The sequence below is a fragment of the Hemiscyllium ocellatum genome, chromosome 12, assembly GCF_020745735.1.
Source record: "Hemiscyllium ocellatum isolate sHemOce1 chromosome 12, sHemOce1.pat.X.cur, whole genome shotgun sequence".
NCBI lineage: Eukaryota > Metazoa > Chordata > Chondrichthyes > Orectolobiformes > Hemiscylliidae > Hemiscyllium > Hemiscyllium ocellatum.
The window spans coordinates 51986534-52002295 of NC_083412.1; the positions used below are offsets into that span (position 1 = coordinate 51986534).

Sequence of the window (15762 nt, forward strand, 5' to 3'; positions counted from 1 at the left end):
TAGTGTTGTGCTGATAACAACCCATAAAATCTCCTTCAGTATAAACTTTGGCAAAATCTCTATCTCTGAATCAGAAAGTTGCAGTTAATATCCAGTATATATCTCTATTGTAATAATGAACAATTGCATCTATTTTCAGGGCTTTCTGGGAAAACAACAAACCACCATAAAATATAGTTTAATTCAGGTGTACTCTTCTGAACGTCAACTCAAAAATTTACATACTTGTCACTGCAGCAGTATGATTCTCTCCACATGAAATAAACCGCACATTTTTCTTCTTCAACTGTTCTACCACTTTTGGCAGTGAGGATTCAAAAATGAATGTGCCATGTCCTAACTGGCCAAACTGACCAAAGCCAAATGCATATACTTCCTCTTCTGTAGAAAGACCAAACAGAACATATGAGCTGAAACTGATAATAAGTGTCGAAATTCACCAGCAAATATGACAGTTGCAATTCTTAGCTCTTAAAATCTTGTGGTGAAGAATCAATGTGCGCACATATATTAAATATATACAATTTTTTTGAAATTTTGCAAATAGAAACGTACATTGGCAGATCTTTCAAAACAGAACTAAGAATTTGCAATCTCATCAGAATGGAATTAGAAACATTTAATCCATAATTAATGAAATAAATATGTAGAATTCTGCTTTTTTTTAATAAACTTGAATGCCTACATATCATTATAACACAATGCTAAGATGTTTATTTAAAGGGCATTCAGGTAGACCAAAATTGGGATCACTGCAAATAACAAGGTGAAAACAATTATTCATAATGTCAATCTCAAACTAAATATGAATCAATTTTCATCAATTCTAATACTTTAATAGATGCACATAGAATGGAAGATTTGAAAGTTCATCCATATTCCAAAATGTCATATGGCTTCAATGCTTTTTACCTTCACTTGTAATTGCGAGTACAGATATTCCCCACATTTCGAAAGTTCACTTTATGCCACTTTGCTTTTACGAAAGACCTATGTTGGTACCTGTTTTCGCTAACCGAAACAAATCCAAAGAGGATTTTCACTTTTATTAAAAAAAAAGCAGAATTTTTCCCATGTATATTCCATGCTTCTTCACTTTACACCGTTTCAGCTTACAAAAGGTTTCACAGGAATGCTCCACGTTCGGATAATGGGGGATACCTTAATCTATTTGGGTCTATTTTAAAGCCAATTATGAGTAACTTGCATATCACGTCACCAGTGTGTGATTTTGACACCAATCTTTGAAATCCATTTTGAAGAACTGTAAACACACCTGTAAGAACAATGGTATGATCTCCCCCACAGGAAATTTGGATGATCTTTTCTGAAATACCAGTAACAAGCTGTGGGATACGGTGATTTATTGGCTGATCAAGTGGTAATCCCAGCTTTCCATTGTCAGATTCTCCAAAGGTGTAGAGTTGTCCATCATCTGTGGGAATCATACATAAATATGTTGTGGTAATTCAGCCACAGATGATCCTGTATGCTAGCATAAGAAACAAAAGAAATAGGAGCAAACATATGCTTCTCAGCCCCTCAAATCTGCCCCACCATTCAATACAATCATGGCTACTCTGCCCAGGCTTCAGCCTCTTTATGTTCCAGCACATCGTAATTCTCCAAAATCTTTCTGTCTCCTCTTTGGGATCGAGCCTCCACAAACTTCTGAGGTAGAGAATTTTAGACATTCGTTCTGGTAGAAGAAAATCTGACACACATTAGTTTTAAATGAGGGCAGTCAGCTCTCTTGCTATGTTTGAATCAAAGCTATAGTGAAATCAGGAACTGAGTGGCCCTGGTTGAATCCAAACAGAGCTTCTAAGCAAGTGTTGCTTGATAGTATTGTTAATAACTTCCTGCTGTTGATGGATAGAAGGCCATTAGGGTGGTAATTGGCTGGATTGGACTTATGCTGTTAGTATTGTACCCAGTCAGCCAGGTTAGAGGCATGGCAAGTTCTGGAGCTCATGTCTTCATTCCGATTTGTTTTAGTTTTAGTTTAGAAAGACATCATGTGTCGACGCAGTCTTGGTGTCCTGTACTGTTTTTTTGTATTTTTGTATATAAGTATTATGGTTACTAGAATGTTGTCAGGTCCAATAGCCTTTGCACTATCGATGCTTTTAGCCATTTCTTGACATTGTGTGGAGTGAATGGCATTGGCAGAATACTGGCATCTGAGATGCAGGGGATTTTCAGACAGGCCAGGACGGATCATCTTCTTGGCAGACTGCCTGAAGATTGTTGCAAATGTTTAGGTCTGTCTTTTAAACTGATGTGCTGTGTTCCCCAATCTTTGAGGATGGGAATACATCTGGAGGGGACTTGTTTAATTGTCCACCATTATTCAACATTATAATAAGTCTGCAGATTTTAGATCTGATCATTTAGTTGCGGAGTCACTTAGACCTGTCCATCAGATTCAGCTTGAATACAAATCTACTTTGGAACATAATGGGCAGAAATAGTTGTGCAATGAAGTAAGGGATTTGACGAGGAAGAACGGTGAAACAAACAAAGGAATTTTATGCAAGTGTTGCGAATTGTTTTTGACTCTAAATCACAATCACAGAAAATAACTAAAATTGAGCAGATCTAAAGAAGAATATAATTACTTGCACCTGAAACTAATTTTAAAAGATAGTACTTAAACGGAGAAGTCTATATCTTTCAATGTTCCTAAGCCAAATGAATATTTTTGACTCCCAATGTGATAGTTTATTTTAATAAATATTTTGTCTTACTGAGATCGGAAAAGTAGTGCTGTTTCAGTCTCAGTAATTTCTTTAGAAGCCATGCATCCTTTATGTAGTGCAACAGAAAGTTGACTGGTATTGAAAAAATTGGATATTGAGACAATAAATCTTATGAAAATTACATTATATTTGCCAATAGTTAAACAGTCTTTCTTGCCCAATCTGAGGGTCATTTGAAATTAATTTTCCACTCATCTTTAAGAAAGAGAGTTGCCACAGAATAGGTAATTAATCCTTTCTCAAATCTTTGCTGACACCACTTTGGAGCTAAATGCACCCTTGAATCTCCATGCTTTCATCTGGAGAAGATTATCTCCTCTGTGACTCAGAGATGGTTCAACTGAGATTTTCATATGTTTGCCATTTGACCACCAGCTCATTCCTGACCACCAGACCAGCTAGGATAAAAATGCTTTTTCAGTTACAGTTCATTCTGCAGTGCTCTAAAACATATCACTGAAACATTAATAAAATCAAGCCATACTTTGCAACAAACTACAATCAAACAGCATACATGAACATGTTTTTCAGATACCTACTTGTATTCAATGAATACAGCAATAAAATATATAATGCATAAAACATAATAATGACAGTGGTTTAAATCACTGACAACAATAAATGTATTCCATGACATGGGCTTAAAAATTTAAATCATGAAGACATGTTATATAGATCATGCTCTATCCTGGATACAGGGTATGAACAAGTGACTTAATTGAGTTAATTAAGAATATTAAAGGATCTTTTAGAGTAGATAATTTCTGTGAGATAGGCACACAATTTCTCTGGGATGGTCTTGTGATGTAGAGGGACTGCCCCTATCTCTGAGCCAGTCGGCTCATGCATCGCCTGCCCTGGAAGTATGCCACAACATATCCAAACAGGCTGATTGCAAATTCACATAATTCCTCTCGTGAAAATCCTAGAATAGGGATGGCATGGTGGCTCATTGGTTTGCACTGCTGCTTCACAGTGCCAGGGACCCAGTTTCGATTCCAGCCTTGGGCGACGGATGTGTGGAATTTGCACATTTTCCCCGTGTCTGCGTGGGTTTCCTCCGGGTGTTCTGGTTTCCTCTCACAATCCAAAGATGTGCAGGTATATCTTCTTGGCAGACTGCCTGAAGATTGTTGCAAATGTTTAGGTCTGTCTTTTAAACTGATGTGCTGTGTTCCCCAATCTAAACTGCCCATAGTGCATTAGTCAGAGAGAAATGGGTTTGGGTAGGTTACTCTTCGGTGGATTTCCACACGGTAGGGAATCTTAAATAAAAGAAGGGGATAGTACCTTAAATTAGAGCTTCACCATTCAACGGTCATGTTAGAAAGCTGTTATTTATGAAATGGGTTGTGCAAATCTGGAACTCTCTCCCCAGAAAACTGAGTCTTATCAATTGCAAATTTCAGTACAGCGTGATACATTTTTCTTATGCAAGGCTACTTAAATAGAGGTCAGATGCATTTCAGGCATGGTTTAACTGAATGGCTTGAGGGATAAGTGGCTGAGTCCTTTGCTAGGCTCTTGCACAAGTATGGCTAATAACCAAGAAAATCAGCAGAAAACCCGGAATTTGCTTTTTTTTTAAAAAAAGTACCTGTTACAAAGGCAGAATGGTAATATCCACAGGAAACCCAGCTGATCGGTTTTCCAACATCTACTTGGTGCGGTACACTGGCATTGTTTTTAGTATCAAGACCAATTTGTCCTTCAGAATTGTCACCCCACATAAAGAGTTTCCCACTCTCTAAAAAATATGTTCAATGAAACAAGAAACAAAGAAAAAAGTGAAAGCATTCCCTCAATATTAAATACAATAATAAAAAAATTGTACAATTTTTACACTAGCGCATTCAATACACTTACATGTACTTTATTGAGGAAGTAATAACAGGAAATAAGGAAATAATTATTGCAGTAAACAGACAATTTTGCAGTGAAAATTAAATTGCTTAGACTGCATGTATGGAATGAGCTGCCAGAAGAAGTGGTGGAGGCTGGTACAATTGCAACATTTAAAAGGCATATGGATGGGTATATGAAATGGACGGATCTGGAGGTATATGGGCTGAGTGCTGGCAAGTGGGACTAGATTGGGTTGGGATATCTGGTCGGCATGGATGGGTTGGACTGAAGGGTCTGTTTCCATGCTGTACATCTCTGACTCTATGACTTCTCAGTAACTGGAACATTTTGACCTAAGTTTTAAGCAGTAGACAACAGAAATAGTGTTGACTACCTGTTTGAGCAGCTTTCAGGGAGTAGCAATATTATCAGTAAGCTGCATGGCTGCACATTCCCTTGGAAGTTCCATGCATGATGATTAGCATACTGACATGTGAACTTTTGCATGAACACCTCACTGCCACATGTGGACCTTGGAGGCACAAGAGTTATAAAAGATTAAGGGAAATGGAGGAGACGAGAGTGTTTTATCTAGATCAGATAACATGGAAATTTGAGTTCATATGAACTGGTTACAAGGGGTGTGTAAATGCAAGAGCTGACATTGAAGGACATGCTGGGTGAAAGTACAGCATGGAAACATACCCTTCAGTCCAACCTGTCCATGCTGACCAGATATCCTAACCCAATCTAGCCCCACCTGCCAGCACCTGGCCCATATCCCTCCAAGCCCTTCCTATTCATATTACCATCCAAATGCCTCTTAAATGTTGCAATTGTACCAGCCTCCACCACTTCCTCTGACAGCTCATTCCATATATGTACCACCCTCTGCGTGAAAAAGTTGCCCCGTAGGTCTCTATCATATCTTGCCCCTCTCACCCTAAACCTATGCCCTCTAATTCTGGACACCCACACCCCAGGGAAAAGACTGTGCCTATTTACTCTATCTATGCCCCTCATAATTTTGTAAACTTCTATGAGGGCACCCCTCAACCTCCGACGCTCCAGGGAAAACAGCCCCAGCCTATTCAGCCTCTCCCTATAGCTCAATCCTCCAACCCTGGCAACATCCTTGTAAATCTTTTCTGAACCCTTTCAAGTTTCACAACATTTTTCCGATAGGAAGGAGACCAGAATTGCACGCATTATTCCCACAATGGCCTAACCAATGTCCTGTACAGCTGCAACATGACCTCCCAACTCCTGTACTCAATACTCTGACCAATAAAGGAAAGCATACCAAACACCATCTTCACTGTCCTATCTACCTGCGACTCCACTTTCAAGGAGCTATGAACCTGCAATCCAAAGTCTCTTTATTCAGCAATACTCCCTAGGACCTTACCATTAAGTGTATAAGTCCTGCTAAGATTTGCTTTCCCAAAATGCAGCACCTCGCAATTATCTGAATTAAACTCCATCTGCCACTTCTCAGCCCTTTGGCCCATCTGGTCAAGATCCTGTTGTAATCTGAGGTAACCCTCTTCGCTGTCCACTACACCTCCAATTTTGGTGTCATCTGCAAATTTACTACCTGTACTTCTTATGCTCACATCCAAATCATTTATGTAAATGACAAAAAGGAGAGGACCCAGCACCGATCCTTGTGTCATTCCACTGGTTACAGGCCTCCACTCTCAAAAACAACCCTCCACAACCACCCTCTTGTCTTCTACCTTTGAGCCAGTTCTGTATCCAAATGGCTAGTTCTCCCTGTATTCCATGAGATCTAACCTTGCTAATCAGTCTCCCATGGGGAACCTTGTCAAACATCTTACTGAAGTCCATATAGATCACATCTACTGCTCTGCCCTCATGAATCGTCATTGTTACTTCTTCAAAAAACTCAATTAAATTTGTGAGACATGATTTCCCACGCACAGAGCCATGTTGACTATCCCTAATCAGTCCTTACCTTTCCAAATACATGTACATCCTGTCCCTCAGAAATCCCTCCAATAACTTGCCCACCCCCCACCAACGTCAAGCTCACCGGTCTACAGTTCCCTGGCATGCCCTTAAACAGCAGCACCACATTTGCCAACCTCCAGTCTTCCAGCACCTCACCTGTGACTATCAATGATACAAATATCTCAGCAAGAGGCCCAGCAATCACTTCTCTAGCTTCCCACAGAGTTCTCAGGTACACCTGATCAGGTCCTGGGGATTTATCCACCTTTACCCATTTCAAGACATCCAGCACTTCCTCCTCTGTAATCTGATATTTTGCAAGATGTCACCATCTATTGAGGTATTTTGAAGTATTTTAGGAGAGTGATGAGCACAGGATGGCCTAACAGCTCTTAAAACAACTTTGCTTTACAACACCTTGTCTCAAGGAACGGAGTTGGACCTTCTCAGAAGTCCAACTCAGTACTTGTGGCTATCTTATGGATCTGCTTTTGTTGTCTGCACGACTAAGTCAATTCCCCTCCTCTTCCACCTAAGAATGAAAATTGCATGCAATGGGGTCTTGTAATTCGGGTGGGTCTCTTTATGTAAAATTTCCAAACTCAACCTATCCACCTCTGCAGACAAAATCCTTTGGAATGTGGGGACGTATGTCACGGTTTGGATAATGATTCTTCGTCTGGAGGTATAAAAAATAGTTAAGAAGTAAGAGCATAAAGTTACAAAAGTTCACAAGTTAAACCAATGAGCAGAATGATGGCAGAGGCAGATTGAATGTAAATAGCAGATAGGGATGTACAAGGTATCCTAAATCAGGTTATCGTTGAGTGCACAGAATTGATAAGCAAGGATATTAAAAGATCAAAGTGCTTCTGCCATTAAAAGCAGTGTTTCAGTTGCAAAAACCAACAAGTAGGTTAAAAAGGATTCATCTCATGATGTATAGATATAAAAATCACAGACCACCTGTCAGATTACATGGGGGTAATCTATTCAGTCATGCTAGACATCTCACTTAGGAATGATAGAGTGAACCTTGAACAAAGTCCAGCAATATTTAACCAGGATGGTGCACGGATGAAGGCATGTAGCTATAAGACTAGATTAACCTGAGTCATCTCCCCTGGAATTTAGGAGGTTGATCTGGTTAAACAGTGAAGGAAACTACTTGATAGCAAATCACTGATCAAACTCGAAAGGGGATCCAGAACAAGGCAATATCTTGAAATTTGAAGAACTAAACTTGTTAAAAACAGATCAAGAAAATATGAAAATGATGATTTAAATCTAAAAATCAATTGAAATGTTTGATAGGACAATAAGTACTGATCAACCCCTAGAATTGTCTCAGGTGTGAAGGAAAGTCATTAAGTTACCTAATGCCAGGGAGAGAGAGTTTGATAAATACATTCTCTGGTCTCATTCTTAAGGCACAGATCAAAATGTTCTTTCATGGGATGCATTGTACTAACCTAAATTGTACTAGGGGCGGCACGGTGGCACAGTGGTTAGCACTGCTGCCTCACAGCGCCAGGGACCTGGGTTCAATTCCCGCCTCAGGCGACTGACTGTGTGGAGTTTGCACGTTCTCCCCGTGTCTGCGTGGGTTTCCTCCGGGTGCTCCGGTTTCCTCCCATAGTCCAAAGATGTGCGGGTCAGGTGAATTGGCCATGCTAAATTGCCCATAGTGTTAGGTAAGGGGTATATGTAGGGGTATGGGTGGGTTGCGCTTCGGCGGGTCGGTGTGGACTTGTTGGGCCGAAGGGCCTGTTTCCACACTGTAAGTAATCTAATCTAAACTACATAATTTCAGGAGTTTATTTCTAAAGATGAAATCCACACTGTCTTATTTCTTCACAACTTCCTCAGATCTGTTTCTTTAGTATTTAAAAAAGAGCCATTGGAATGAAAGCAACTTGTACTTAGAAAGGTATTATCAGTTTTAAATACACATTATAAATAATCACTTTCAAAATAGCAATTTAAATCTTCTGAAGCAACATACCAAAAATCTGTCATTACGAACCAGTTGTGGGTCTGACATCGTGTAGTTTCATTCACCATTATTTGTAATGTCAAAATCCTTCAGTTCAGTTGTAATGAACATTTGGTAGTTTCAAAAGACAGAAGGTCTCTTTCCACAGATTGTTTAACACTACTTTACACCCAACAAGTTTAACACGGTGTGATGTCAAAGACATTTTATACTGACAACAAATAAGACTTGTAAAACAAACATCAAGGTCCAAGCTAATTTTTATGGGAAGCAGAATGGGACACTGCCTTTGCAAAGTCTCACTCAATTCTGTTTTGGTACCACAACCCATCAGCATATCGGTGCTATAACTGAACTGTGAATGCACTCTTTAACATGCATTTATCGGATTGAAAATAGCAGATTATGTTAGTGAATTGCATAAGGAGCTGGTTTAAGACTGCCAAATTTACATCAATAAAGATTTTTCAGTCAGGACTGAGAGAGGAGCCAGATGTTTCATTAGTCTAAGATGGATTCAAACTCAGGTTTCCAAGATGAAATGATCACAGTGAATCATTCTGCCAAACATCCTCTTCAGAGGGTTTAATAATTAAATGAATGAGCCATCAGTATGCAAGTACTAAGAACTATTTCAAAATTCATCAAATCATTATTGAAGATGGAAAGATTGTATTTAGTTATTGGCATTTTAAAAAAGTAATAAGAGAAATGTAACAATATGAACATTAAGTAGATTAACGAGACAGTGAATAAATAGTTATACTTATTTTTTTACTAGAACTGGAGAAAGGTTTATAAGCAGTGTAAAGGCAAAATGCTGAGGGCGCTTAAAATCTGAAACAAACAGAGAAACAACAGGTTTAGCAGCATTTGTAGAGACAAACAGAGTTAATATTTAGAGTTTTATGCAAATCTTCTAAACGCTATTTTTGCAAATGATATACCTTGGCACTCAGAATTTGAAGTCAAGTGTATCAAGCACAATCTTGAAATTTGTTGATGACTTCAGAAGTATGAATTGGTGCATTTTGGGAAGAGAAGTGAAGAATGGGAGTAAAGACCCTGTCGAAGTGGTTGGTAGAATACAGAGATTTATTGATGCAAAACTACTTCTTAAAAACAGGCTTAACTTCAATTTTTAAAAATAAAGTCAAAGCCTAGAGAGCAAAGAGATTGTACTGAAGTTCTAGTGTACATTTTATTCCTTATAAAAAGAGAATTAAAACCATAAATCTCATGTTACACAAAGTCACCAAGATGATGTGAGGGATGAGGAATTACAGTTAATATAGCAGAGACATGTAATAATGAGACTAGCATACAAGCTGAGAAATTTAATAAATGCTTTTTGTTTTAGCTATGTAGGTTTTCCACGGAGTGAATAAATAAATAGTTCTTGCCTAGTTCAAGAGCTAACAACAAGTAACGACTAATTTAAAATTGTCAGAAGAGGATTGAGAAATTTGACACATATTATGTGCACATTAAGTGCTTTGCCCAAAGAAGTGGTAAAAGCAGTGAATCACATGTGTTAATGGAAAGGGAAACAAGTATTTTAAGGAAAAACACAGGGCTCTAGGTCTAAGCAAAAAAATTGGCAGCAAGTTTTGAATTCAAACCAAAATACTGGAAAGCATTTAAACTATGTCTGGCAGCAAATGCAAGAAGAGAAACAGTTGTCGATTTCATCAGAACATGAAGTAGTTTGACATTGCTTTAGTAAAGTCACAGCTCAGCCACCACAGGTCAAACAGCATACTTGTGTTCTGCAAAGTACATTGTTCCATGGATTGTCTTGCAACAGCAAAAGGACATTGAAAAACATGCAGATGATCTTGAGATATAAACAAAATACTCTGGATGCTGCAAATGTGAAATAAAAACAAAGGAACTCAGCAGGTCTGAGAGCATCTATGAACAAAGTGAGAAGTCACATGACACCAGGTTATAGTTCGACAGGTTTATTTGAAATCACAAGCTTTCTTCTCATGATGACGAAGCAGTGCTCCGAAAGCTTGTGATTTCAAATAAACCTGTTGGACTACAACCTGCTGTCGTGTGACTTCTGACTTTGTCCAACACTGGCGCCTCCACATCATTGCATCTGTGGAGAAAGAAACAATGGTTTGAGTCCAGTATGACTTTAATTCAGATCCAATGTGTTCTAAAGCTGAGATTAACTCTGTTTCTCGCTCCACAAATGCTGCCAAGACTGCCCTGTTTCTCCAGAACTTTCTCTTTTTATTACACTTGATCCTAAGATTCACTTCAGATTTGAAAATTAGAACATGCAGCCTGGATACTTTCAGACATAATGGACATACCAAGTATCATATAGTAAAGTCTATAATGGAAGCGAATATTTTGAAGAGACAAGATAAATACAACAATCCTGAAATAGAAGCATAGAACACCGACAATGCAAATAGAGGCCATTCAGCCCATCGAGTCTGCACCAATCTGCCAAACAGCATCCCAACATGCCCGCATTATAGGCATTTCCTGATTATAAACTTAAATTTTTAATAATAATAATTTTAAGCCTCAAAACTTTCAAAATCCCTTACCAGTTAAAGCTGCTGAGATGTTTGATCCAGCTGCCAGAAGTTTGATTTTTTTATGATTTGTGAAGAACTCTACACGTTGAAATACTGTTCGTGCCTCAGTATCTCCCAGACCCAACTGTCCTTCACTGTTGTCACCAGCAGCATAAACATTTCCTTGTTCTGCAATAAGTATATTGGTCAGTTATTAAAATAATGCACAATCCTTATCATTTCAACTCCATTTATGATTTTTAAGTCTTTATGATAAACCATGTTTAATGCAGACAAAATTAACAATGGCAGGAAAATAAAGAAATAAAAAAAAACTAAAAATCAAACACAGAATTGGATTATAATCACCAATCCAAAATTGCGAAAGCTGACCGTCAAAAATGTAATAGATGTTATACCCATTCCTGCCAAATTTTGGTTTAATTAAAAGGCACTGCATAAAAGATCAATTTAACCCTGTCAGAAAAGACTGTTAACTCCAAGTTAATCTTCATTGTTATACAGGACATTACGAAGGTTACTAAAGCGTACCACAGAATGTGCTCCAATTACAAACAGATTTCTAACAGAAATCTATTCCATACTGATGATTTCCCAGATGAAACAGTCAAAATTAATTTTCGTGCTGGTTAATCTGCAATGGTATTGCGGACTAAGCCATATGAAACTCAAGGGGCCTAAATGAACTGGTGTACATAGATGTAATTCAGTACAGGTTTTAAACACAAAAATAATCTGAGGTTTATACAGCTCGGTCCAATTATAAATAAAGGCAATCATGGTTGGGAAATTGCAAAGGAATCAAAAGCTAAAAATACAAACTGTTAATGCTTTAGAACAAATGAGTAATGTATCATCTTCTCAGATTCCTTTCATCTTATTTATGATTGATTTGGAGATGTATCACTAATAATAGTCATACAGTCAGAGATGTACAGCATGGAAACAAGACCCTTCAGTCCAACCTGTCCATGCCAACCAGATCTCTCAACCCAATCTAGTCCCACCTGCCAGCACTCAGCCCATATCCCTCCAAACCCTTCCTATTCATATATCCATCCATATGCCTCTTCAATGTTGCAATTGTACCAGCCTCCACCACATCCTCTGCTCATTCCATACACGTACCACCCTCTGCAGGAAAAGATTGCCCCTTAGGTCTCTTTTATATCTTTCTCCTCTCACCCTAAATCTACTCCCCGACACCAGGGAAAAGACTTTGTCTATTTATCCTATCCATGCCCCTCATAATTTTGTAAACCTCTATAAGGTCACCCCTCAGCCTCTGATGCTCCAGGGAAAACATCCCCAGCCTGTTCAGCCTCTCCCGGTAGCTCAAATCCTCCAACCCTGGCAACATCCTTGTAAATCTTTTCTGAACACTTTCAAGTTTCGCAACATCTTTCTGATAGGAGGGAGACCAGAATTGCACACAATATTCCAATAGTGGCCTAACCAATGTCCTGTACAGCTGCAACATGACCTCCCAACTCCTGTACTCAATACTCTGACCAATATAGGAAAACATACCAAACGCCTTCTTACACTCACATCCAAATCATTTATGTAAATAACAAAAAGTAGAGGACCCAGCACCGATTCATGTGGCACTCCACTGGTCACATGCCTCCAGTCTCAAAAACAATCCTCCACCACCACCCTCTGTCTTCTACCTTTGAGCCAGTTTTGTATCCAAATGGCTAGTTCTCCCTGTATTCCATGAGATCTAACCTTGCTAATCGGTCTCCCATGGGGGACCTTGTTGAATGCCTTACTGAAGTCCATATAGATCACATCTACTGCTCTGCCCTCATCAATCTTCTTTGTTACTTCTTCAAAAAACTCAATCAAGTTTGTGAGACATCATTTCCCACGCACAAAGCCATGTTGACTATCCTTAATCAGTATTAAAACCACTGCTTAATCCTACATGAGTGCCTCAGAATGTTCCTACTTGCTCTACCAACCAAGCAATGTTAATCTCATCTGCTGGATCATTACCAGTTCCCTAACCTGCAAGGAGTTTTTTTAACCTTAGTCCATTGTCATCCTCAATGATTTGTGCAAGAATTTTGGGAAACATATTAATAAGTGAATGACAAGGGAGAAAGCAGGGGATATGCCAATGGTGATTGCCAGTAGAAGTCCAAGATCAAAGAGGGCACAAATTAAAAGAGCACAAGATTTGTCAAAAAGGAACACTTTTAGACATAAATAGCCTCTGCACAGGAACAAATCAAAACGTTGATGCAATCCCATTTAGGCTAAATGAAAATGGTTGGATCTTAAAACTTTCCAGGGCAGAAATTAGAAGCAACTGCTGTAAGGGCCCATAAAGTGCCTGAGGTTGCCTTCCCAGCAATCTCCCTATTCATTTTCAATTTATCCACAACTTTACGTGGTGCAGGTAAGACTTAAGGCATCCAGCCTACTGTTGTCCCAAGTGAGGACCTTAATGTAGCCACTTCACAGTCTCAATTTTGAGGCGAGTGAAAGGAATTCTGAGAGCCCAGTCAACTTCCAGCCCATTTAATCATCTTGGTGCACAAAATGGTTGGACAGGAAAAATCCACATCCAAAATATCCTGCCCAATTCAAATGCTTACCGCCATCTTTGTGCAATATTACCAACAAACAAATGGACTGAAGATCTTTGAGAGATTACAAAATTGACCCACACAACATCAATGACTAGATCACAGGTAAAACCTAGTAAGGTGTCAAAAGTTTATGGTGGCAAGAATTGACCAAGTGTGAACAAAACACAGCAAAATAAATCAAGTCATAAACACAGGGTATACATTCAGCTTCCAGATATTTTAAAAGTTATAGATATTGGAAAATTGTAAAGCTAACTTATTAGAATATATGGTGCTCCTTTCAGTACAGGCTGAAGAATTTGTTGGTCCAAAACTAAGGTTCGAGAGGACAATCATCACTTGGAGCTTGCAAATACAGTATGAATGCTTTACATAGACAGTTTCTCTTGTAAATGTCCACATTTGAACCTTCAATATAAAAAAAGTAGCCAGGAATTGAAAATAAACATGATAATTGTAACATAATACAAAATCAATTACCTATTTTTGCAACCTAAATAATATTCGTATAATTTTAAACATCTATATTAACAATGGTGTAATTAAAAACTAGCATCACATCATACCTGTAAAAACTAATGTATGGTTTCTCCCACAAGCAGTGAGCTTCACTTTCTCTGATTTCAAAGCTGAAAAGAGAAAAAAGTACAAAATTCTGTTCTCATTTTAAAACTGCAATACATAAAAATACAGTAAAATATTTCAAAAGTAGTTTTTCAAAAACTGTGGGGCAGTTGATTTACTTTGCATGATGCTTTGTTTTAGATGCAAATACACTGAACTCTTGAAACAAGAAATGAAACAGAACTCAAACTAGCGCTCCATTTCCAACAATTTTGAGCATGACTAACACTCCTTACATAGGTCTGATTCAAAAGATTTATGGTATTAATTACAATGAATGATTTGGAGATGCCGGTGTTGGACTGGGGTGTACAAAGCTACAAATCACACAACACCAGGTTATAGTCGAACAGGTTTAATTGGAACTCCATCAGGTGGTTGATTAAGGAGCAGTGCTAGAAAGCTAGTGTCTCCAATTAAACCTGTTGGACTATAACCTGGTGTTGTGTGATTTGTAACTAATTACAACGAAACACAGCATCCCTGACACATCAATTTAAAGCCTCTGTACAAGCACAAATGCTGAATACCGCTTTGCTTTTTTTTAAAATTTCTGCCAAACTCAACTTCATATTTGTCATCTACAAGATGTGCTGTCATCTCCACATTCCTCATTCCATAATTTCTCCTCTACTGCCCTTACTAAAGTTTGCTCATTTATTAGTCCACTACCAACTCTTCTACTCTCTTATATGAAAGCTCGTAATGATCCAATAACTTTTCTTTAGATGCTTGGATGTAGAGTTAATGCCAATGGATAACCTTCCTTATCCATTGGCATTAACTCTACATCCTTCATATTGCTATCTTTGCTGCCTTAAAAAAAACTTTCAATCCGTTCACTCTAATTAGAGTATCAAAGTATTTTCTAAAAGTTGAGGGTTACAATGCCAGGTGACACTGACCAGAACTGCCACTTTCTTAAAGAAATCCAACCTTCGGCCCACATCTGTGCCACCCATTATCCAATTCTAAACTAATCCCATCTGCTTCCACACGGTCCATATCCCTATATTCCCTGCCTGTTTCTTCCTGAAAGTATGCCATATACCAAGTTTGTGAGACATGATTTCCCACGCACAAAGTCATGTTGACCATCCATAATCAGTCCTTGCCTTTCCAAATACATATACATCCTGTCCCTCAGGATTCCCTCCAACAACTTGCCCACCAACATCAGGCTCATTGGTCTACAGTTCCCTGGCTTGACCTTACCATCCATCTTAAACAGTGGCACCACGTTCACCAACCTCCAGTCTTCCAGCACTTCACCTGTGACTATCGATGATACAAATATCTCAGCAAGAGGCCCGGAAATCACTTCTCTAGCATCCCACAGAGTTCTAGGGTACACCTGATCAGGTCCTGGGGATTTATCCACCTTTTATGTGTTTCAAGAC

At 38.6% G+C, this 15762-nt stretch overlaps 1 protein-coding gene across 2 annotated transcripts in view; it reads right to left on the minus strand.

Moving 5' to 3' along the window:
- Window positions 1-15762, minus strand: part of LOC132820758 (X-linked retinitis pigmentosa GTPase regulator-like) — a 100013-nt gene that overhangs the window by 67473 nt on the left and 16778 nt on the right. For both annotated transcript variants that reach the window (XM_060833045.1, XM_060833046.1), the window contains exons 4-8: window positions 14305-14367; window positions 11148-11306; window positions 4360-4509; window positions 1277-1435; window positions 226-381 (exon numbers count right to left, since the gene is read on the minus strand). In XM_060833045.1, the coding sequence (XP_060689028.1) occupies window positions 226-381; window positions 1277-1435; window positions 4360-4509; window positions 11148-11306; window positions 14305-14367 (687 nt within the window). The remainder of the gene's footprint in view (window positions 1-225; window positions 382-1276; window positions 1436-4359; window positions 4510-11147; window positions 11307-14304; window positions 14368-15762) is intronic.